Source organism: Lissotriton vulgaris, chromosome 7, assembly GCF_964263255.1.
Source record: "Lissotriton vulgaris chromosome 7, aLisVul1.2, whole genome shotgun sequence".
In the NCBI taxonomy this organism is placed as follows: domain Eukaryota; kingdom Metazoa; phylum Chordata; class Amphibia; order Caudata; family Salamandridae; genus Lissotriton; species Lissotriton vulgaris.
Genome location: NC_141695.1, coordinates 820,127,567 through 820,151,364, shown reverse-complemented (window position 1 = coordinate 820,151,364; position 23,798 = coordinate 820,127,567). Strand labels below are relative to the sequence as shown.

Here is a 23,798-nt window from a genome sequence, read left to right as displayed (position 1 = left end):
ATTGTACAGTGCGGACAAGCATCCGGCACTGTGCAATCAGTGCGAACAGCATTTTGCACAGTGCAGTATGCAGTTCGCGTAGCTCGTGTAGTACGAATGGCACTCCTCGCAGCTACGCGTAGCGCTACTACGCAAACTACGCCCAGGGTTACTCTCCAACCTTCTGTCTTCCACAGGGTTTCTTCAGGGTCCACTGGGAAGGGTCCTTCTTTAAAATTGCAACCGCGACTTACCCATTGACTTGCATTGATCCAACGGTCGTGTTCCCACTCTGCATACTGCCACCGTGGGCCTCCTGGTTGCCTATCGCTGGAGGTTCCTTGGGCCCCCAGCACTTCTACCTCTTCTGGGTATAGTCTTGACTTGAATCATGGTTTGCATACCACTATTTTAGTATATGGTTTGGTCTCCCCCTGGTGACCACTGTGTATTACGTCCTACTTACCTGTTTCTATTGAAAAGTATTTTGTGCATTATGTATATCTCAGGCTATGAGATATCTGTATGTTTTAGTGAGTGTCTTGTAATAAATACATATTTTTATAAATACACTGTGTGGTTCTTTATCACTTATCTAAACCTATAAGATTATGTTCTGGTAAAACAAGCTGCTTTACACTTCTTCTGGACTAAGCTTGAAGACTGCTCTTCACAGTTACCACTTGGAGAGCTTTCTAAGGTTGTCTAAGACCACTAAAATCAACATAAGGGTTGTCTGGATTGGTGCAAGGTGCCCACTAACATAAGTGCACACCATATACCAAGCCAACTTCTCACACCTGGGGAGTAGCCTCCTGCTTATGAAAGTAACAGGTTGGTCATGTTCATCATCATTGGTCTGGGATGGGACGGCTCCTATCCCTAGGTCAGAGGCATCGGTCTGCACAATGAACTGCTTGAGTAATCTGGAGCTTATAGATGCTGAACATATTGCCTATTTTAGGGTGTAAAAAGCCTTTTGTCAGCTAACTGTCCAGTTACATTTCTTGACATCTTGTTTAAGGTGGGTTCTGTGAGGGGTGTCAGAATGAATCCATACCCATCCACAGACTTCCTGTGGTATCCAGTCAAGTCAAGGAATGCCCTGACTTAGATCTGGGTTGTTGGAGCTTCCCAATCCAGAATGGCCTGGATTTTGGGCTATAGTGGTTGAACTTGGCCTCACCCACAAGGTGACCCAAGTATACAACAGTTCCCTGCCCTATCTGGCACTTGGATGCCTTGATAGTTAGGCCTGCAGCTTGCAGGCCCTGTGAAATATTTCCCAGGTGATCCTACCAGGAAGAGCTAAACACAGCAATATTGATATAAGCTGCACTAAAGCCTTCCAACCCAGCAAGGACGTCATTCACCAACCTTTAGAAGGTGGCAGGAGCATTCTTTAGACCAAAGGGCATCACAGTAAACAAAGTCCCCATCAGGGGTGGAGAATGTTGTCTTTTATTTTGCTCCAGAAGCTATGCCAATCTGCCAGTACTCTGTAGTAAAGTCAAAGGTACTGAGAAATGTAGGAGCCACTAACCTATCAATTCATCAGCTTTGGGAATGAGGTGTGATCTGTCTTGGTGACAGTATTGAGGTTCCTGTAGTCCACACAAAACTACATTTTTCTCTTTCCATCCTGTGGATGCGGCTTGGGGACTAGGACCACTAAGTAGGCCCAATGAATTTCAGAAGGCTCAATGACTACAAACTCCAGCATCTTGCTGACCCCAGCCTTGATCTTGGTCAGACTGGCAATAGATTTTGACTTTGACAGGCAAGCTGTCTCCAGTGTCCACACCATGAGTACACAAGTGTGTCTGACCTAGGGTTAAGGAGAAGAGCAGTGCATACTGCTGCAGGACCTGCTTGCAATCAGCTTGCTCTTGGGTAGAGAGAATGTATGAATAGACAACTCCAGCCACTGACCCATCTTAGAGGATGTCAGAGAGAGGTTCACTCTCTGTCTCCTGATCCTCATTAGTAACCATCATCATGGTTACATCAGCCCTTTCACAGAAAAGTTTCAGGTGGTTCACATGTATCACCCTTTTGTGCCTAAGTATACCAAGTAGGTGACTTCACATTTCTTTTCTAGGATAGGGTAAGGGACACTCCATTTATCCTGGAGAGCCCTTGGTGCCACAGGCTCCAAACCCCACACCTTCTGCCCTTGTTGTAACTCCACCAGTGCAGCCTTCTGGTAATTGCAGAGCTTCTGGAGCTGCTGGCTGACCTCAAGATTAGTGGTTGCTTTCTGCATGTACTCTGCCATTCTGTAACGAAGGCCTAGAACTTAGTCCACCACATCCTGTTTTGGTGCACAATGGGGTTTTCCCCATCCTTCCCTTACAAGAGAGAGTGGCCCCCTTACCGGGTGGTCAAACAGAAGTTCAAAGGCGTAAAACCCTACTCCCTTCTGAGGCACCTCTGTGTAAGCAAAAAGCTGGCAGAATAACAGGACATCGCATCTCCTTTAGAGTTTTTCAGGGAGTCCTATTATCATGCCTTTCAAAGTCTTGTTAAATCTTTCAACAAGGCCATTGGTTTGTGGGTGATATGCGGTGGTGAAAGTCTAAACCACCCACACTCATCCCTCATGTGTGTCAAGTATGAAGATATGAAATTGGAACCTCAGTATGATACTACCTCTTTAAGAAACCACACCCTGGTGAAGACACCAATGAGGGCCTGGGCTACAGCAGGGGCTGTAGTAGACCTAAGGGGTATGGCTTCAGGATACCTGTTATATTAATCCACTACTACCAGTGTGTATTTGTTCCCTGAGTCTGAAGGAGGTTCAAGTGAACCCTCTATATCTACACCTACCCTTTCAAAGGGAACCCAATTCACTGGTAGTTGAATTGGGGGGGATTTGGGCTTCCACCTGTTTTGCTACTGACTTGACAGATGACAAAGGAGCTTACAAACTCCCTTACTTTTTGGGACATCTGGGGCCAATAGAAGTGGTTGACAAGTCTTTCCCAAGTTTTTGTCTGGCCCAGATGTCCAGTTAGGTGGATGACCTGGGCCAATATGAGCAGGAGGGAATAGTTTCTTACCTGTAACTCCAGTTCTCTTGCAGGGGTATTTCCATGATAAGTCATAAGCACTTGAATAGTCCTGCCTGGAGCACTTCTTTAGATATATCTTCTTAAGTGGATATTTTTCGCCTTTCTTCAGGAAGGCCAGCAAAGACACTTAAGAGATAGATAAGACAATAATGCAGCCTAAATAAATAGGCTACAAATGCGACAACGTCATCTTGAAGTGAAAAAGAAGCCAGTATACTATGTTTTGTACAATTTTTTATGTTGTTTAACACACAGAAAATCCCCCTTCACAAAACTCCTTTTTGATGATAGAGATGAAAGGATGGCACTGAGCAGCCCCCATAGGCTGCCATTATACGCCTTAACTAGACGCTGTGCTTTAAGAAAACTCCAGAGACCACCAGTATCCCATGATGCACAGTCAATGGCAGTTACTTCAGTTCTTTTTAAAGGTGATGAGAAGTGAATGCCTATATTGACAAAAGATATGTCTCTCTGTTCTACCGGGGAGGAGGGAGGGTTGCTTATGACTTATCATGAAAAAGCCCCTGCAAGAGAACTGGAGTTACAGGTAAGAAACTTTTCCTTCACTTGAAGGGGATTTCCATGTATAGTCTTAATCACTTGAATCGACTAGCAAGCCCATCCCTACACACAGAGCTGGTGGAAGAGACAGAGAATTAAACTGCAATTTTAAGCAACGAGGTTCCTGTAGTGTCTTGTGAATGTATGAACTGACTTCCAGGTAGCAGCCTTACAAATCTCCGAAATGGGAATATTATGAAGCAAAGCCGCAGTAGCTGCCTATCCTCTAGTAGAATGAGCCCTAGGCTTACCAGCAAGGGATTTGTTAGCTTTCTGATAACAGAGTAAAATACACAAAATAATCCTTTAGGAAGAACAAGTTACTTACCTTCGGTAACAATATATGTGGAAGAGACATAGATTAGCTATAGATTCCTTACCTTAGAATTAACCCCAGGTGTCAGCTGGATGGGGAGAATTCTTTTCATCAGCAGTACCCCTGCGCATCAATAGGTGCCGTCGGTCGACTCCGCATTCGTCGTTGGCGTCGTGGTTGCCTTATTGACGTTGCGGTATCTACTTAGACACTGCCCTCACACTGACGTCAGTTCTTTACACAACATTCCACTCCAGAAGCACAGGCACCACTGACTACTGGTGCACAAAGCTAGGGCCTTGAAAGGGAGTACTTAACCCTAGAAGTCAGTTCACAGAATGGGGAGGACGGGTGGGGCGGTAAGGAATCTATAACTAATCTTGGTCTCTTACAGATATATTGTTACCGAAGGTAAGTAACTTGTTCATCTGAAAGAGACAACTAGTTATTGATTCCTTACCTTAGAATAGATACCCCAGCAATACCAACCCTGGAGGTGGGTCTGCGAACTATGGGGGATATTCTCAAGAACGTGTGAAAACTATCGCAAAATTAGCCTAACGCAACTTTCAACATCGCAGTCTATCGTGGGAAAGGAACACTGTGTTAATAAAGTATTCACAACAGAGAGGCACCATGCAATAGGCCCCAGACAACACGTCAAATGTCCGCAATAAAGTCAACGCAACTCCACACAAAACAAATGCAAAAAAACTTGCGGTGAGGCCAATCGCGATACAAAAAGCATCGAAACCAACGCTAGGCCAGCAAATCCTGCGCATCTGGCGGGAAAATGCACTATAAAAACAACAAAAAGAACACATCAAAAACAATCCAAAGTGCGCAGCAACATGGATGTACCAGGACTGTGTGCAGAGGCCAACGCGAATCCCACAAGCCCCACAGACCACCAACAAGGAACAACGGGGTCAGGGAAGGCCAAGGAGAAGAGGGAGAGAAAGACGGGGTGCTGTTCGCAGGAAAATCAGATCAGTGTCACAGAGGTGACAGAACACTACCATCAACTGACCCACAATTGGACTACCATGAATGCAGTTGGAGTGTCAAGGAGGTCAATGGAGGAGGCCAACAGGCGCTGGCATGCTGTGAAAACCAAACGAAGGACAAACCCACTGCCAACAGGAAGGCAGCAACGGCAACAGGAGGTGGGAGTCCTGCGCCACAGGAGGAGCTGGAGGAAACCAAGGCCACAGTCATCAGTGTGGAGATGTTGCAAGGGGCTGGGAGTCCGGACACAGCTCAAGAGGACCCAACACAAAATCAACAGGGCGATTAACAACCAGGGACTAGAGGGACGGGGGGAGATGGGCACAATGGCACACATGCACAACAATGTGTACCCAGGATCATGTCCCTGTGTGTATATATGTTTTATATTTAAATATATATACGTACAACAAATAAACATACCTCATCTTGCCTGGGTTTTCTTATATCCCGGTCACTGTACTTAAGACCTAGATGTCACTCCTACGGTAGGCCTTACAGCCCACAGACAGAGTGCAGGGTTCTAAATGTGTGGGTACCCCTGCACGAGATATGGGGTTCACTGACAAAAATCGAGGTAAAAAATATCTAAAGTGCATGCACCATTTCACGCAGGCTACATTGGCAGACCTGATGACATAGATTGCATAGGCTCCCATGAGTGGCATAATACATGCTGCTGCCAGTGGGAGATCCCTGGTGAAAAAATGCTCTTTGGACCTCAGTAACATATACTAGGGACATACAGGGGTACACCAGCATACCAATTGTATGGTATATAAAGAAATTTCCAGCCACTTTGGATGAGAGAGAACTGCCATTGGGGTCCGGGTTAGCAGGATCCCAGTGATCTTCAGTCAAAACACACTGACACCAGGTAAAAAGTAGGGGTAACTATGACAGAAAGATCCTACTTTCCTACATTCTGCTCATGCTATTTGCTTCATTTGATCAGCTACAAAATCCTACTCAATCAAACTACAACTGATAGAGGAGTTACAACTTTGAGGATTACTCGCAACTATTAGAATTACTGGCAACTATAAGAACTAGTAGCAAATATAGAAATTAGAAACAATTGCAGCAGTGCTTCACTGGCCATGTAGTGAATTGCATTCTTCAGATATATAGAAACCCTGTGATCTGACCTTAAAGTCTCTGATTGCTCCCACAGTACTGTTATAATACTTCCAGTAATTCCCCATGTTTTCTCCAAGACTCTGTAATCTCAGCTCACTCATTGCATCCTAATTTCAGTAGTTATGCCCAATGTAGCTTCCTCGCCATGCACCCCTCATTCTCATAGGTACCTCTGCAGATGGCACAGTGGTCATGGTTGGAACATGAAGCGGTTGTGTTGCTATGAGCATAGGCCCATAGAAAACCCACCACCAAAACAGGATGACATCACAGAGAAGTGTTCTTTAGGTAACATAAGGCAGTGGTGCACACTTGCAAAACCACGTAGAGCAAATTCTTAACTAAACAACTGTATATTTAAAATGATGCTTTCCATGACGACTGACAGTAACACAAAGCATGTGTGAATCTAGATACTGTTCTTTTTAGTTCATAAGTCCCTTTATTGATACGACCAACACTCCCACTTCTCATCTCCATTATAATGATAAAATGTTTCTCATCCTTTGGTTTGGAATGATGACTGGATTAGGAAGGGCAAGATTGGGTACAAGGGAACAGAGAGTGACCGTGGGTTGAGTCAAACTCCCTTAGCATTCCAAGCTTATTTTCCCCAACTTTTACAGCTCTGTAGCAATTGCCTTGGTCATTCATAATACATTTAATATATTTGGCTGGAAATACTGCATTTACTATAGTAGGTAAAATTTACTAATGTTACTAGCAGCCCCTGCAACCTCTGTTTACACTCTTTCGCGAGCTGTGTTTGTTGGTGTCTACAATTCAATCCTATATACTCTTGGCACTCTCGTAAATGCTCAAGATAATCTTTATAATTTCTGTCTTTCTCTTTCCCCTTTCTTCTCTTCATCATTTTCAAGATATACCCTTCTTTTTGCATACCCCAACTGTCTACATTATGTTCTGGGCTTTATTTTGTATCTTCCTTTTATGTTGGAATATGATGCACATATTGTATTTTGTATTCTAGTGCATGCCTTTACATCACACATTGTAGTCCTCTAAATTAAGTTTACCTGGAGGTTGTTCATGTAAGGTAGCCAGTACTTTTCCATTAGTTCATTTCTGTATTTCTTGACGAAGTAGCCAACATAAGAAACAAATGCAGTAATCAGTAGGACATCCCCGCACAATGTCTTTTCCTGCTCCTGGAACATCATTATACTCTGAGCCCAGCGTACATTTTCAGATGCCAGTCCTCCAACAAGTCTAAAATGAATCAACAACAACTTATGAGTAAATTGCTAAGAAGAAAATTGAAATATTGAAAAAACATGTTTTTTTTCCTTTTTGATTTCAACATATTTTATAACATTATTGTACATGAACATCTTGTCGGTTCTGTTTCAGGGTTAACAGAGTTGTTTCAAGCACAGTTTATAGTTCGATATGTTGAGACGTTTCTGTCCCATATGTTTAGCTAATCCCACTTGACGGTAGTTGGAGAAGAAGAGAAAGAGAAGAGAAGGAGACAGAATGAGAAAGGGGCTATAAACAAGAGAGGACGAGGAGACAGGAAACGTGAAAGTTCAGTAGACTATTTTTTGTGTGCGCGCCGTGTGAAGGGTGATTCAGTGAACGTGAGAATGAGTAAATCAGTGGATGAACAGAAGGATTAGTGAACGAGCACATGCAGCATATGGATGATAAATGAATGCAGATACGTGAATGGGTCAGTGAGTGCATAAATCAGGGAGTGAGTGCATGGATAGCTGGATGAATGAGTGAGTGAGTACATGGATGCATGAGTAACCGCATCTCAGAATGTTTCTACTGCATGGCGATCTACACTTTCAGCGTGGTTCATGAGTTAAACAATTAATTTGCAAGCAGAAAAGGATATAGTGCAGGAAGAGGAGAAGCCAACAAGTCATGAATAGTGACTAAAGGTATAGGAAAGTATGATCAGGCGTAGGGGAAGACAGGCCCAAAATAGAGAATCACACTCACCTGAGGGGGAAGAGGAAAACCACTAACTTCGACCTCCACTATAAGTAAACAACAACACAAAAAAGAAGTAGAAGTAAACGAAATTATGAGTACAGATTATAGCGTTTAAAACTGGCTCAGGAATATCCACTTTACTACTTTATTCCTGGATTTCCCGGTCAGAATTAAAATAGAATGAAGGATGGTGGTGATAGGGCTGATTAGTAGCCTTACACCCCTCCTATCTGCATGTATGTCAACATGTTTCTGTCGGTTATCGTGTCTTTACGGCATTCGTCAGGACCAACAGATCCCCTAAATGTTACCCTCCTTTACTACCTTAATTCAGTATTTCGAGGTTAGTCCCTCTTTGGTCTAGAGTTGTGTAATCACACTGCAGTACTACCTGTAGGTGGAAATATAATCATATAAACAAGTAGTCCATGTAAAACACGCGAGTGCCACTTATTTTGCCCACTGCAAGCATAAAATGAACGATGGGGTCTGGTTTGCATACTCCCCTGATTCAGGTTCATATATTTACCAATACATTCTGGTAATTCTATAAATGTATACGCTTTGCATTTAGAGAGTCAAACTAAGAGGCCCATTAGGACGGAGGGCGCATCGCCCCCGCCGGGCCAGCGGTAGCCACCGCCATGACGGCAGGGGCAATCAGCCCGCCATCCTGCCATGAATGACCCCCGCCACATTAGAATGGCTAGGGGGTCCGCGGCGGACGGAAAGACTGTCTGCAGCATTCACGCCGGTTGACTCGTCAATCGGGCAGAAAACCTGTATAATATGGTGGCGGTGTATGCATATTATGATGCGGGTGTTGCCGCCATGGAAAGGCTTGTAGTCCTTGCTGTTGGGGGCCCGTAGCAGGCCCCCAGGGTGTTGGGGGTCTGGGGGGGTGCACATTGGGGGTAACTACGGTACCCCCTGCATTTGCATGCACAAGGTGGCAGGCACCGCGCAGTGCCTGTCACGTTGTGCATGCAAATGCATGACATGCATTTATACAGCACCACCACCAATGTTAAAATGCGGGATGCGCCCGCCAGTGTGGCGGGCGCATCCTAATTTGAATGGCGGACCGCTGCAACATGGGCGGTCGGTCTCGTGCACCGATTGGCGGGCGGAAAGTCCGCTTGCCATCGTAATGAACAAGTTACTTACCTTCGGTAACGCTTTTTGTGGTAGATACAATATCTGCCTGTGGATTCCTCACCTTGTGAATATCCCCTTGCGTCAGCAACATTCGGAAATTCTTTTTGTAGCTTCGCGCCGACGTGGATCTGGGCGTCACAGAGGCACGGCACCGCTCGCGACTCCGCTAACGTCACCGACGCCTATAACAGGCCCACGCCGGCGTGATGACATCAGTTCCGCCCTTTTTTCCGTGCCTTCGAGGCACACGGACGGACCGATGACAGTAGACATATACACAGTATACGCAGTATAGAAATCAAGGTAACACACACAGTGTGAAGCAAATGCAATAAAACATTTGAAATAAACAACTCCTTGACAATAAAATAATACATTAAAGAAACTCTGGCATAGAAGAGTGGACAACGGGGAGGCGGGTGGGTCAGTGAGGAATCCACAGGCAGATATTGTATCTACCAGAAAAAGCGTTACCGAAGGTAAGTAACTTGTTCTTCTGATAGATACATCTGCCGTGTGGATTCCTCACCTTGTGAATAGAGTCCCACAGCAGTCCCCACTCCCGGAGGAGGGTGTCCACTCTTCTAGACCAAGAAATCCTGAAGGACAGAGTGCGCAAAATGACCGTCCCTCCTCACTTCGGAATCCAAGCAGTAATGCTTCGCGAAAGTGTGGAGGGAAGACCAAGTTGCCGCTCTACAAATATCCTCTACAGGCACACCTCTAGCCAATGCAGAGGTCGAAGACTTAGCTCTAGTAGAATGAGCCCTTATACCCTCTGGTGGTTCCTTACCGGCCAAAGAGTAGCAGATCTTAATGCAGAGGACGATCCATCTCGACAAAGTCCTCTTATGGACCGCTCTTCCTTTCTTGCAGCCAGCAAAGCCAATAAAGAGCTGGTCATCCAAGCGACAGTCTTTAGTCCTGTCCAAGTAAAAAGAAACCGCCCTCTTGGGGTCAAGACGGTGCAATCTCTCCTCCTCCTTGGAAGGGTGTGGGGGAGGATAAAAAGTAGGAAGGGTAATGGATTGACCAAGGTGGAAAGGAGTCACCACCTTTGGCAGAAAAGCAGCACTGGTCCTAAGAACCATTCGATCAGCATGAATGGACAGGAATAGGGGCTTGGAACTAAGAGCTTGAAGCTCACTTACCCTCCTTGCCGAGGTTATTGCAACGAGGAAAACTGTTTTGAAAGTCAGGAGCCTCATAGGACATTTGTGAAGAGGCTCAAAAGGAGCACCCATGAAAAATGTCAAAACTAGATTCAAATCCCACTGAGGCACAATAAAAGGGATAGTAGGGAACTTATTAGTGAGGCCCTTCAAAAACCTCAAAACTATAGGAGATTTAAACAGAGAAGGCTGGTCAGGCAAACAGATAAACGCCGACAGTGCTGACAGATAACCCTTCACCGTGGCAACAGCAAGCCCCTGCTGTGCCAGAGAAAGGGCAAACTGGAGAACATCAGATCAATGGGCCCTCAAAGAGTCTACGGACTTCTCCCTACACCATACAACAAACTTAGACCACCTATAAGAATAGATGGACTTAGTGGAGTCACGCCTGGCTAACAAAATGACATCCACCACATCGTGAGGGAGAGAAAAAGAAATCAGGTTGCCCCGTTCAATCTCCAGGCATGAAGGTGTAATGTCTGGAGGTGGGGGTGTAGAACCTGCCCCTCCATCTGAGAGAGGAGATCTGCCCTGTGAGGGAGACGGAGCGGATGGTGAGAGGAGAGGTGGAGAAGGTCTGAGTACCACACCCTTCTTGGCCAATCCGGGGCAATCAATATGACTCGGGCCCGGTCTTGGCGAATTTTCCTCAGAACCCGAGGAATCAAAGGTATGGGAGGAAACGCGTAAAGGAGTTGTGAGCTCCAACTCAACTGAAACGCGTCCCCCAAGGCTCCTTGCATCGGATACTGGAGACTGCAGAATGACAGGCAGTGAGCATTCTCGTGAGTGGCGAACAGGTCCACCCGAGGAGTCCCCCACATCCGAAAGATGTCGTGAACTACCTCTGGATGGAGCCTCCACTCGTGATCGGCAGAGAACTGCCGACTGAGACTGTCTGCACGAACGTTCTGAACCCCGGCCAGATGATTTGCCATCAGACAAATCTGATGGTCCAGAACCCAGGACCAGAGACGCAGAGCCTCTCTGCAGAGACACTGCGACCCTACTCCTCCCTGCTTGTTGATGTACCACATCGCGGTCGTGTTGTCCGTCAGGACCTCAACAGACTGACCGCGAAGGGAAGGGAGGAAGGCCTTGAGCGCCAGACGTATCGCCCGCAACTCTAGAAGGTTGATATGAAGCAACCTTTCCTCTGGAGACCAAAGACCTTTGACCTCCAGGTCCCCCAGATGAGCACCCCACCCGAGAGTGGACGCATCCGATATTACTGTGGCAACGGATGGAGGAATCTGAAAAGGCTTCCCTTGAGACAGATTGCCTTCCACGCTCCACCAAGACAGATCCGCTGCAGTTTCTCCGGAGATCTTCACCGACTCCCTGAGATCCCCATTGTGCTGATACCACTGCCTGCGGAGGCACCACTGGAGCGCCCTCATATGCCAGCGTGCATGGTTGACCAACAGAATGCATGAAGCCATCAGACCGAGCAGGCGAAGGACCTTCAGGACTGGAACAACCGCTCTATTGTAAAACAAAGGAATCATCTCCTGTATGTCGCGAATCCTTTGAGGGGGAGGGAATGCACGACACACAGTAGTGGCCAGTACCGCACCTATGAACAGGTTGCGCTGTGAGGGCACCAGGTGAGACTTGGGTACATTTATCGAAAAACCCAACCTGTGCAACAACTGAGTTGTCACTTGCAGATGATGGAGCACCTTCTCCGGCGACTCCGCTTTGATCAGCCAGTCATCTAGATACGGAAACACATGTATCCCCGTTCTCCTGAGATGAGCTGCCACCACTGCCATCACCTTGGTGAAGACTCGAGGCGCAGTAGTAAGACCAAACGGAAGGACCACAAACTGGTAGTGTTGTGGCCCAACCGTAAAACGGAGATACTTTCTGTGCGACTTCAAGATGGGAATATGAAAATACGCATCCTGCAAGTCGATTGACACCATCCAGTCTTCTTCCAGCAGCGCTTGAAGAACCTGTGCAAGAGTGAGCATCTTGAACTTTTCCTGTTTCAGGTAAAGGTTCAAGATCCTGAGATCCAGGATTGGCCGAAGCCTGCCATCTTTCTTGGGGATCAGGAAATACCGGGAGTAGCACCCCTGACCCCTTTCCTGCTCTGGAACCACCTCTATCGCACCTTTTCGGAACAGAGCCAGGACTTCTTCCTGCAGGAGAAGCAGGTGGTCCTCCGAACAATAACCCTGGCAAGGAAGGTAATTGGGAGGGAATTCCTGGAAAGGAAGTGCATACCCATTCTCTACAAGATTGAGAACCCAAAGATCCGATGTTATTAATTCCCAATCTTGTAGAAAATGACTAAGCCGACCCCCCACTGGGCACACATGATCCGGAATGGCGGATCTAGGGCTGCTTTGCTGCGTTGGCAGGGGGTTGGGAAGGAGAGGAGGAGGAGGAGGAGGAGGAGGAAGTTTGACGACCTCTAGGGCGGGATCTTTGCCTGCCCCTGTATGACTTGTACAGCGTATTTTGCTGCTGTTGAGGCTGCTGCTGGGATGGTCTGTATGAACGAAAGGAAGATCTTCCAAACCCCCTGAAGCGTCTACCAGTAGTACCTCTGGACTGAAGACCCAAAGATTTTGCAGTGGCTCTACTGTCCTTAAAACGTTCCAAGGAGCATCAGCCTTCTTGCCAAACAATCCTGAGCCATCAAAAGGCAAGTCCATCAAAACAGACTGGACGTCTGCAGAGAACTCCGATGATTTAAGCCAGGCAGCCCTCCTAGTGGCCACGGAGGAGCCCATGACCCTTGCCACCGAATCAGCAGTGTCCAGACCACTCTGAATCACCTGTCTCGCAGCTGCTTGAGTGTCTGATATCACTTCCTGAAAAACCTTCCTGTCATCCTCAGGAATTTTCGGAATCAGCTGCTTGACAGAATCCATCAAGGCATGGATAAACCTTCCCATCAGACACGTTGCGTTGGTTGACTTTAACGCCATACTGGCTGATGAGAAAACCTTCTTGGCACTCTGATCTTGCTTTCTGGATTCTTTATCCCCAGGAACCTGTGGAAATGCACCAGCAGATTTCTTTGAGCAGGCAGCTTGCACCACCAAACTCTCAGGCAAGGGATGAGTTGATAAAAACGCAGGGTCCTCAGGCACAACTCTGTATCTCCTCGCCACTGTTCTTGAAACTGCAGGAGCAGATAAAGGTTTCTTCCAAACCTCATAGATGGGCTCAGATAAGGCCTCGTTGAAGGGTAACATAGGTTCAATAACTGACGAGGGTGAATGAAGAACCTCAGTTAAAATATTAGGTTTATAATCAGCAGTGGGCAGAGTAATATTCAATAAACTTGCTACTTTTTTTTATAACGGTGTGATAAGGCACCACATCCTTCGATGGTACATTTGACACTGCAGCCAATTCCCACTCAGGCGACAGTTCAAGCCCACTGGCCTCACACAAGTCTTCAAAAGGATCCTCAGAATCCTGTAACTCCCCTTCTTCAGTATCTGAATATTGATATCTTTCCTCTTCCAGAAGTCTCTGGGCCTTTCTCCGAGATCTTTCCTTCACAGCAGAAGCCAACGGATTCGGAATCGACTCCGACGGGGTCGGTGCCGGCGTCGAACCCGAAGTCGGATGAGGCTTTTCAATACGAGGTCGGGCAGAATCCTGCCTCGGAGTCGTAGGCATCGGCGTCGATGAGACTGGGGTCGACGGAGTCGGCGTCGTGCGCTTCGGCGTCGACGACACCGGTGGTGTCGGAAAATGCCAATGCGGTGGTATAGCCGGCATGAAAGGCATGAAGGGCGCAGGGGCATAAGCCTGGGGAATACCCAAGTTCAATGCCATAGGACCCGTGGGACCAACAGGTGCACCAGACGGGAACATTGCCCTAGAATAGACACCAAACATGGCGTTCAGGAACTGAGAAGGATCCTGACCTGGAGCTGGAAATTCAGGATATGGATCTCTGGGTCGTTCCTGAGGAGGTGGAGTCGAAACGACGTCGACCTCTTCACCGAGTCCAGGAACCGGGGTCGACGAACCCGCAGGCATCGGAACCTCGACTTCACCAGCCCCCTGCTCCTCACCTTCATCCTCCTGACCAGAAGGATTGGAAGGAACCGGAGAATGGACCTGCTTCTGAGATTCGGGTGAATCCGGATGTGACGCCTCACCAACAGAGTTATGTTCCGACTCCGAAACCTCCACTTCCTTACTCAGAAGTTTGACCTGGGACTTCGGTCTTGAACTAGAGTCCTTTCCGGAGTGATGACGTGACTCATGGCTCCTCTTCTAATGTTTCTTCCTCGAAGACTTCGAAGCGTGAGCCGAAGACGACTCCGAGCGTGACCTCGAACGAGACCTCGACCTCGATCTCGACCTCGACCGACGAGTTCGAGACTTCGAAGACTTCTTAACTTTCTTATTTTTAAGTTTTGCCACAAGGAGTTTCGGCTCTCTTTCTCTTAGCGCCTTCGGAGTCATCTTCTTGCAGCAAGGACAGTCCTCGACGTCATGGTCGGAACTTAAACACCAAACACAGCATTCATGAGGATCGGTGATAGACATAGTCTTGCCACATTCGCCGCAAGCCTTAAATCCAGTTTTCTTCGACATTTCGAAGAATATAAAGATAGACACAATAATAGGATAATAGTAACAAAGTTACTGTGAAGCTACAGTACGATCCCTGAAAACCGTTAGCGTCGACGACGCGGAAAAAAGGGAACTGATGTCATCACACCGGCGTGGGCCTGTTATAGGCGTCGGTGACGTCAGCGGAGTCGCGAGCGGTGCCGTGCCTCTGTAACGTCCGGATCCACGTCGGCGCAAAGCTACAAAAAGAATTTCCGAATGTTGCTGACGCAAGGGGATATTCACAAGGTGAGGAATCCACACAGCAGATGTATCTATCAGAAAGGCCCCCAAGTTTCACCAGGATTGGTGATACCTTCACTTGCAACAAACTAGCATTTCTTACAGTGTTTCAAAGTTGTTGAAGCTCAAAAAGGCGTGGGAGCGATGGCGGCTCTCTGTTGTCAAACACTGGTTATAGTGGGAGGCAATACATATTGTTAAAACACTTTATCCTGCTTGCCCCATGTATTTCTTTTAATCCAGGGTCTCTGTATAAAGCTTGTGCTTTCCTAACCAATGAAAAAAAATGTGCGGGTTATAGTATGCGCACAATTAAACACTCACCCACTTTTACCTCAACATCCCAAAACGCCCACTGGGCCCAAGAATGTTTGGAATCAATTATGTTGTCCAAGGCGCAGACTTTTATTCGCATTAAGCATATAAATCTACACAACCACTACGGGATTAAGTATTATTTGGATACATATATATATTCATAGCAACAAACTACCTTTGCAACATCCCCATGTCAAAAGCGGTAATAAAATTAGATATAACATTATATTGTATTTCAACTTTGCCATACACGTGTACTTACATTTTGTTGGACGACTCGGCCGACTCACTCAGCTGCGTACATTGTGCCGGCAGGCCCCAAGGCACAACAGCAAACATTGCATTACTTGAAATACAGGGAACTGCCTAGCGCACCGTCCCAACGAGGTACCTGAACACAGGCATCCTCTCAAATTAGGCCACACAGTCCATACGTTGCGGGATAGGTCAGTAGAGACAGGACCACCGGCAGGTCAGTCCCCTTACCGCTTATCCAATGCATAGTTCCATCGTACCCCTTCTTGGGGTCCATCCAATTGCTGAACCTCCATTGCCACGCATGCCCCCTTTGGTTTTAACTGTCAGCGTTCCGCCGCGCTCTACCATGCCACTTTTGCCGAGTGGGATTCCTGATGTTCCCGCGGCTTCCCTGGGTCTAAGGAGACAAAGAGGAGGAGACTCCAGGGACGCCGCCTTAAATACTCATTTCCTCCTAAGTTTCGGTTTTCGAACATCACTAGCCAACTGACCATCCCTGAACAAGCCCCTCCAACCTCAGGCTCTGTTTCATGGCGCGACTAAGGGTGCCCCCTCCTCTAGGTGAGGGGGGGTGCCTAGTCATGTTGTGAATTTTGTCATTACTTTCTGATACCTGATTTTGCTCCTGTGTTCCATATCCATATCTTGACTGTAGGTGTTGTCATGCCTAAGTATAGTAGCCCACACAGGCATTTTATATGGTGGATCATGCCCCCCGAATTGCAATTAATGTGTTTCTTCTGCGCCCAAAGGTATTTTAAACCGACATCAATGCTTTTAGTGTCTCCTCTCTAGGTTAGAGACGTTGCATGCAAAACACCTGGTGGGGCCAGCAACTGGTGGTGCCAGCTACTGGCGGTAGATCTAAGAGTCTCTGCTGTCTACTATGTACTTCATGGCATGGCCTAGTATGCACTAGCAAATCCCTCATATTGGCACTTCTTTTGGAGGAAAAAAGGGGTTTCTTAGGTTAAGGCCATTCAAGTTCAGATTGCGCCAGTTCCTTAGTACAATATGTTTTATATTGTTTTACGCAGTGCTAAAAGTGGTGACGCAAATTGTATTCCTTACTTGCGTTTTTTCTGTACTTTCCAAATGGGCATCTCTATTGAAGTTGGATGCTCTCTTCTGTGCTTTTCTTATGACTTTCACCAGGTAGTTTCTGTTTGGAAGTTTTTCCGACCATTCAGTTGATTCTTTTTTTAAATCCCCTGTATCTAAACTGTTCCTCCGAATACTGAAAAACTGACCCACTGGGAGGTTTTCCCTCAGTGATTTGGGGTGAAAGCTGTTGAACAATGAAAGAAAATTCCTGGCTGTAGGTGTATGGAAAACCTGATTCACCAATAATGTTCCTTCTCTAGGTACAATCACCAGGTTTAAAAATGGAAGATTCTCCTGCATGACAGTGGATGTAATACATAGTAGAGGATTGTGGCTGTTCAACCAATGTATGAAATCATTCATTGATAATTCGTCCCCCCTTCGAATTAGCATCATCAATAAATCGAGGACACAATTTGAGGTAGTTCACCTATTGGCTTTCCAGATTGAAGATGTACTCTTGTTCAAATGATGCCATGTATAGCCCTGCCAAGCTCAGGGGAAAGGTGCTGCTGTAAAGAGCGGCTGGAGGCAGAATTAGGTTTAAAGCTTATTTATTCTTAAAGGCATAAATAGACCCACTGGTGCTGGAGTCCAGGCATCTCTTCAGTTCAGCTCCGACCGCTTCACTGAAGTAGAATCTGGATCACCAGGGTACAGTAAAAGGATTCCATATTACATAGCTAAGAATCTAACAGAGATGAAAGAACTACAACACTAAATAAAGAGAATTACAATAGAGGTAGAAGACATATACCACATGTTCCTTTCTTAACAAAAATAAAACAAACAAAATAAAGAAAACAAAATCAATCTAACACATAATCATAAAATTTCTTAGGCAATTTAACACTTCTTCTAGATAAAATAGGAGCATCTAGAACAGAGGAATTCAAAGAAATGTCATTTCCTAGATCAGTATCCACAAAATCAGAAAGGGGTAAACAAGCACTGTCAGGATCAGGAACAGGGGATTTCTCAAGAATGTCACTGGAAAGAGCGGATCCAGGAACTGGAGGTTCCTCAGCATTGTCAGAGGAATGAACAGATACAGGAGCAGAGCAAGCATAGTTATTGTCATTGGAAAGAGCAATATCATCAAACAAGGCACCATCTCCCATTTTAGAAAAGAAACGTTCTTGACCAGGTTTAAGAATTATCACAGAACTCTTGCTCCACCAACCCTTGTCCTTAAGCAAGACAGTGGAATTGGTGACATCCTCAACTTGAAAAGGTTCAGAGAACTTAGACGAACCCTTGGGGGTGAAAGATGGTTTGATAATTCTTACCCAATCGCCAATAGAAACATCTTTGTTTTTAGAATGATGAGACAAATCATGATAGGCCTTACCAGACTCACGAGCAGAACAAATATTGTTCCTAGCCTTAATGATTGAAGCCTCCAAACTGATCTTGTTAGATTTAGAACTGCCAATTAAAGGCATGAACTTGCATCTGGGTTCTCTGCCTCTCATTAAAAAATAAGGAGATATACCAGTACAGGAATTGGGAGTCAAATGGTAACTCCAAATTTTCTCCTTTAGAAACTGCAAAACATCAAGATTGCTTTCTAAAGCGGCCTGAACGCCTTCCTTAAAAAATCTGTTAGCCCTCTCCACCTGACCATTTGAGCGAGGACTGTAAAGAGGAGCTCTAATAGCAGTAACCCCAAACTTATTCAAAAAAACTTGCATCTTACTGGAAACAAATTGGACACCATTGTCCGACATCAAAGAAACGGGTGCTCCCTCAACCCTAAAAATGTTGTCCAAAAAACATACAACTTCATCAGTGGTAGGGTGTTCAACAAAAGAAAAATAAATCCACTTGGAGAAATCATCAATTAACACAATGAGAAATCTCATCTCTCTACCCAGACACTCGAAAGGTCCAGAAAAATCAATGGAAAGCCTTTGCCAAGGACCTGTGGGACCACTACCTAAAGACAACGGTTCAGAAGCAACCTTCCAGTGCTTATCAGACTTGATGCAAACGGAACAGTTATCAATGAACCTTTCCACTGAAGCATCTAAACCAGGCCACCAATAATGGCACTTTAACAACTTCTTGGTAGCAGACACACCAGGATGCCCAGAATGCGCTAACTGAATAATTCTATCCCTGAGACCAGCAGGAGGGATGAACAAATCTTGTCTTAGCAAAAAATCGTTTTGAATAGACAATTCCTTGGAAACCTGAGCAAAACTTCTCAGAGGTAACTCTAAATTCTTAACGGAAGGCCAACCATTAGCGACATAAGATTTAACCTTCTGCAAAACACTATCATTAGAAAAATGATGACTCCAATCCTTCTCCGCAACACCAAAACAACAGAATTCTAAAGCGTCAACAGAAGCTACAACACATTCGTGCAGATCAAGAACTTCATCACTGGAGTCATCAACAGGAGGTAATCTGGATAAGCAATCTGCAGTAACGTTTTTTCCACCAGCAATGTGCTGAATGGTGAAATTGAACTCCTGTAACCTCGCAATTAATCTAACTAACCTTGAGGAAGCATTACCACTTCTTACGCCGTCCATCATGTAGACAAGCGGCTTGTGATCAGTTACCAAAGTAAAAGGCCTCCCCCACAAGAAGTTCTTACATTTTTCAACGGCCCACACACAGGCAAGGGCCTCTTTCTCAATGGTGCTGTAGTGAGCTTCTGCACCTCTAATGCCCCTGGAGATGAAAGAAATGACACGTTCTTTGCCTTCAACAATCTGAGTGAACACCGCACCCAAACCAACAGTGCTGGCATCAACAGTCACAAAAGAATCACCTTCAGGATCAAAAGTGTTCAAACCGGGTGCCTTGGCAATGAGACTAACAACCTTCACAAAGGCAGAATCGTGAATATCTGTCCACAAAAATTTAGCACCTTTCTTAAGTAAAAGTCTAAGTGGCTCCACAACCAAGGCATACCCCTTCACAAACTTGGCATAATATTCGCTCAAACCAAGAAATGAGCGCAAAGTATCCTTGTCTTTGGGTTTACTGCAATTTTCTAAACTGGAAATGATGTCTTTTTTTGGAAAGATGCCTTCAGGGGTTATCTTGTGGCCCAAATAATTAATTTCACTGACCAAAATTTTGCATTTATCTTTACTCACTGTCATTCCCTTGTTGTTTAAGGTGCTTAAAACCTTTTCCAAGATTACATTATGATCAGAAATGGTCTTAGCAAAAATTAGTATATCATCCTGAAATGATTGTACACCTTTGAGACCATGAAACAGATTCTCAATCAATTTTTGAAAAACGCTGGCAGCTGACGCTAAGCCAAAAGGCATTCTAAGAAATCTATATAGGCCAAAAGGAGTGATAAAGGCTGTCAAATCCTTTGACTCCTCTACTAAGGTCACCTGATGATAGGCAGATTTAAGATCAATAATGGAGAAAAACTTAGCTCCATTAACAGCCGCCAACATTTCCTGTATCCTAGGCAAGGGATAGGTCTCAATAACAATATTTTTATTTAAAGAGCGAAGGTCAACACATAGCCTAATATCATTATTTTTTTGTAAGAGCGATCACTATAGCAGAAACCCACTCAGAACTATCCGTAGGTTCTATAATACCTTGAGAACATAGGTCGTCTAAATGTGCTTTGAGTTTGTCTCTTACTCCCAGAGGTACCATGCGAACTTTATGTTGGACAGGCAAAGCATCTTTTTTGAGTTTGATCTTGTGAGAAAAACCTTTTACCTGTCCAACAACATCCTCAAACACTTTTCCATGCTTATGAAGAATAGAAGACAGGGAATCATCCTCTAAAATAATATTACTGACAGGCATATCTCTTAATTGTATTGGATGATCGGAACCTGGGCATAAATTGATACCAAGCTTGCCAAGATCAAACCAACCCACAATATTCTTCCCGTCAATAGCCACATAAATTTTAGTAAAAATTTGGCGAGTTTCAAATTTAAGAAAATCCTGAAAGAAACCCAACATTTTAATTTTGAAATTACCAAACGCCTTAGGATTTATGTCGGAAATGTTAAGCTGGACACCACTCCAATTTTCCTTGAAAAATACGTCAGATAAAATGGTTACTGGCGAACCAGAATCAGCCATGGCTTCAAACTCAACCTTTCCAACAGAAACAGTACCCAAAGGAGCTTTGAAAGGGAGAATGACACTGTTAATATAATTCTCAAAAGTATCATCATAAATGGTAATAATCATATTGTGCATATCATTTTCAACATCAGAAACATAACTGACCGTAGTATTTACATTTCTCTTAATAGTTTTACAGAATGAGGAAAAATGACCACTTTTACCACACTTGGTACATTTCCTTTTTAGTGCAGGACAATCAGAGAAGTTGGCTAAATGTGATTTAGAACCACACCTAAAACAGCTTAAACCAGATTCCCTGTTAGTCTTGAAAAGATTTTTGCTACGAGTTTGAACTGAGCAAATAGAAGAGACACTTGCACTTTTAGCAGACTCAGCTTCAATAATTTTTGAAGATTCTATAGATCTTTCGATGCCTTTGGCTAGATCAATCACCTCTCCTAGCGTAGGATTGCGGCAGGCCAAAAGTCTTTCTTGTACCTTCTTTGAGAAGCAATTAAAAACAAATTGGTCTCTGATAGAGAAATCAACAAGTGCTCCAAATTGACAATTGGCAGCTAATACCCTCAAGGCCGCCACATAATCTTCCACTGACTCATCAGACAATTGTTTTCTTTTATGAAAAGCATGTCTCTCGATTAACACATTTGGTTCATCTTCAAACTGCTTTTCAAGTCTGGCAACAGCTTCTAAAAATACATTCCAAACATCTCCTTCACCTCCCGGTGCTGTGGTAGGTTCGAGATTTTTAAAAATTTCAATTGCAGCTGTACCTAAGTAACTAAAAAGAATAGCTTTTTTCCTTTCAGGTGAGAACTTAGAACCATCAATTGCAACAATATAGTTCTCGAAGGACTCAAACCATTTTTTCCAAGATAATTTAGGTTTTCCAGGAATTTGCAGGAAAATAGAAGGTTGATTGCAAATCTGAGAAGAAGCCATGTCAAACACTCAGTAGAATTCACTGAAGATTACAGGGACTTGCTCTAGTAAAATAAGTGTGCAAATCACTGAGTTTTAATAGAACTTGCACTTGAAACTTGCGCTTGTATACTAAGTGTGCAAGTCACTGAAGTTAACAAAAACTTGAACTTTTAGAATAAGTGTGCAAATCACTGAATTGGTGACTTGCAGGTAAAACTTGCACTTGAGGAATAAGTGTGCAAATCACAGAATTGGAGACTTGCAGGTAAACTTGCACTTGTAAAATAAGTGTGCAAGTCACTGGAGTTAACATAAATTGTACTTGTAGAATAAATGTGAATTGGTGACTTGCAGGTAAAATAATAGTGTGCAAATCACTGAAATAGAAGAAAAGCGAAATCACTGTGTTCACTAATAACTGAGAATAGCGCTTTAGATTCAAAATATAAACAAAGATTAAGTTGCTTGCTGCTAGCGCTGTTAACGCTGATGAAATAATGACTCTCGAGTTAGAGGGAAAATAAATGAAGTGAGCGAATCACTGAGTTCGCCGGTTAACGCAATGAAGAGTAAAAGGCGCCATCTTCGTGAAGATCACGAACAATGCAGCGAAAATGGCCGCCACGTTACGTGTAACGAAGCGTTCCAGCAGATTAATGCATTTCAGCAGTGTAGCGTGCAACGTCAGCGTTCCAAAAGATTGCCTGACAGGGTGCAACGTCACAAAGGATGCAGCGCGTGAGTACAGCGCAAGCAAAATCCAACGGTCTTTGAGATCGGTAAGCGCTTTTATCCAAATTGAAAATAAATATGAAACAGTACCTTAAATCATCCGAAAATTGCAGGAATTAGAGTAGAGATGCCCAAATCTTCGTAAAAGGAGGTGTGGTAGCCGGCACAACCACGCAAAGGGTCCGTATCAAAAGAGTTCAAAAAGGACAAGAAAATGTCCTTAGTTTTAAAGGAAAAAGCTACACAGTGGGTCTAGTAATTAATTAAATAAACCTCGTCGCCATTGTAAAGAGCGGCTGGAGGCAGAATTAGGTTTAAAGCTTATTTATTCTTAAAGGCATAAATAGACCCACTGGTGCTGGAGTCCAGGCATCTCTTCAGTTCAGCTCCAACCGCTTCACTGAAGTAGAATCTGGATCACCAGGGTACAGTAAAAGGATTCCATATTACATAGCTAAGAATCTAACAGAGATGAAAGAACTACAACACTAAATAAAGAGAACTACAATAGAGGTAGAAGACATATACCACAGCTGCCCACGTATCGGCCCCTCTGGGTCTGTCACCTTCCCGGTGCGCTGGATTGGGACCCCCGCTCTGATCCAAACCATCACAAACCATCACCCCCCTAACGAATACTGAATACAATGTATAATCTGCTTGGCCTCGCCATCTACACTTAAATGCGGCCCCTTTCTTAACTAATGAATGGATGTCCTGTAAGAGGGCTATATGAATCCGGCATTTATTTATTATTATTTTTTATTTTACAAGTTCTTTTTACTAACAATTTCATTGTTACATCATGATGCATTCTTTCACTTAAGTGTATCATGCACACTTTATATTACAAGACCACAACATTTGATTATCTTTTCGTTCGATTCAGACAGTACCGCATCAGGGTTTTTCTTTTGTAACCTTTCCCTCATATCCGTCCTAGTTCCATGTCTCCGACAACATTTTAGTCTCAACAGTGGATCAGTCACCTTCCTCAGATTGTGATTCCTCTCTTGGGGTTTGCATATATTGCTACGATACCTATTCCATCCTCCCCACACCCGGAACCACTTTTTAGGGCATCCCCTGTTCACGTAGACTCATTTTTCTGTCATCATTACATCGTCCATGTCTTGAGACCAACGCCTGAGG

The 23,798-nt window shown here is 44.7% G+C and overlaps 1 protein-coding gene across 1 annotated transcript in view; it reads right to left on the bottom strand.

The window, feature by feature from the left end:
• The window catches only part of DNAH17 (dynein axonemal heavy chain 17), a 15,539,113-nt gene that overhangs the window by 3,480,461 nt on the left and 12,034,854 nt on the right, over positions 1–23,798 (bottom strand). Inside the window, exon 64 of the mRNA XM_086931082.1 lies at positions 7,122–7,314. Coding sequence (XP_086787208.1) covers positions 7,122–7,314 — 193 coding nt within the window. The remainder of the gene's footprint in view (positions 1–7,121; positions 7,315–23,798) is intronic.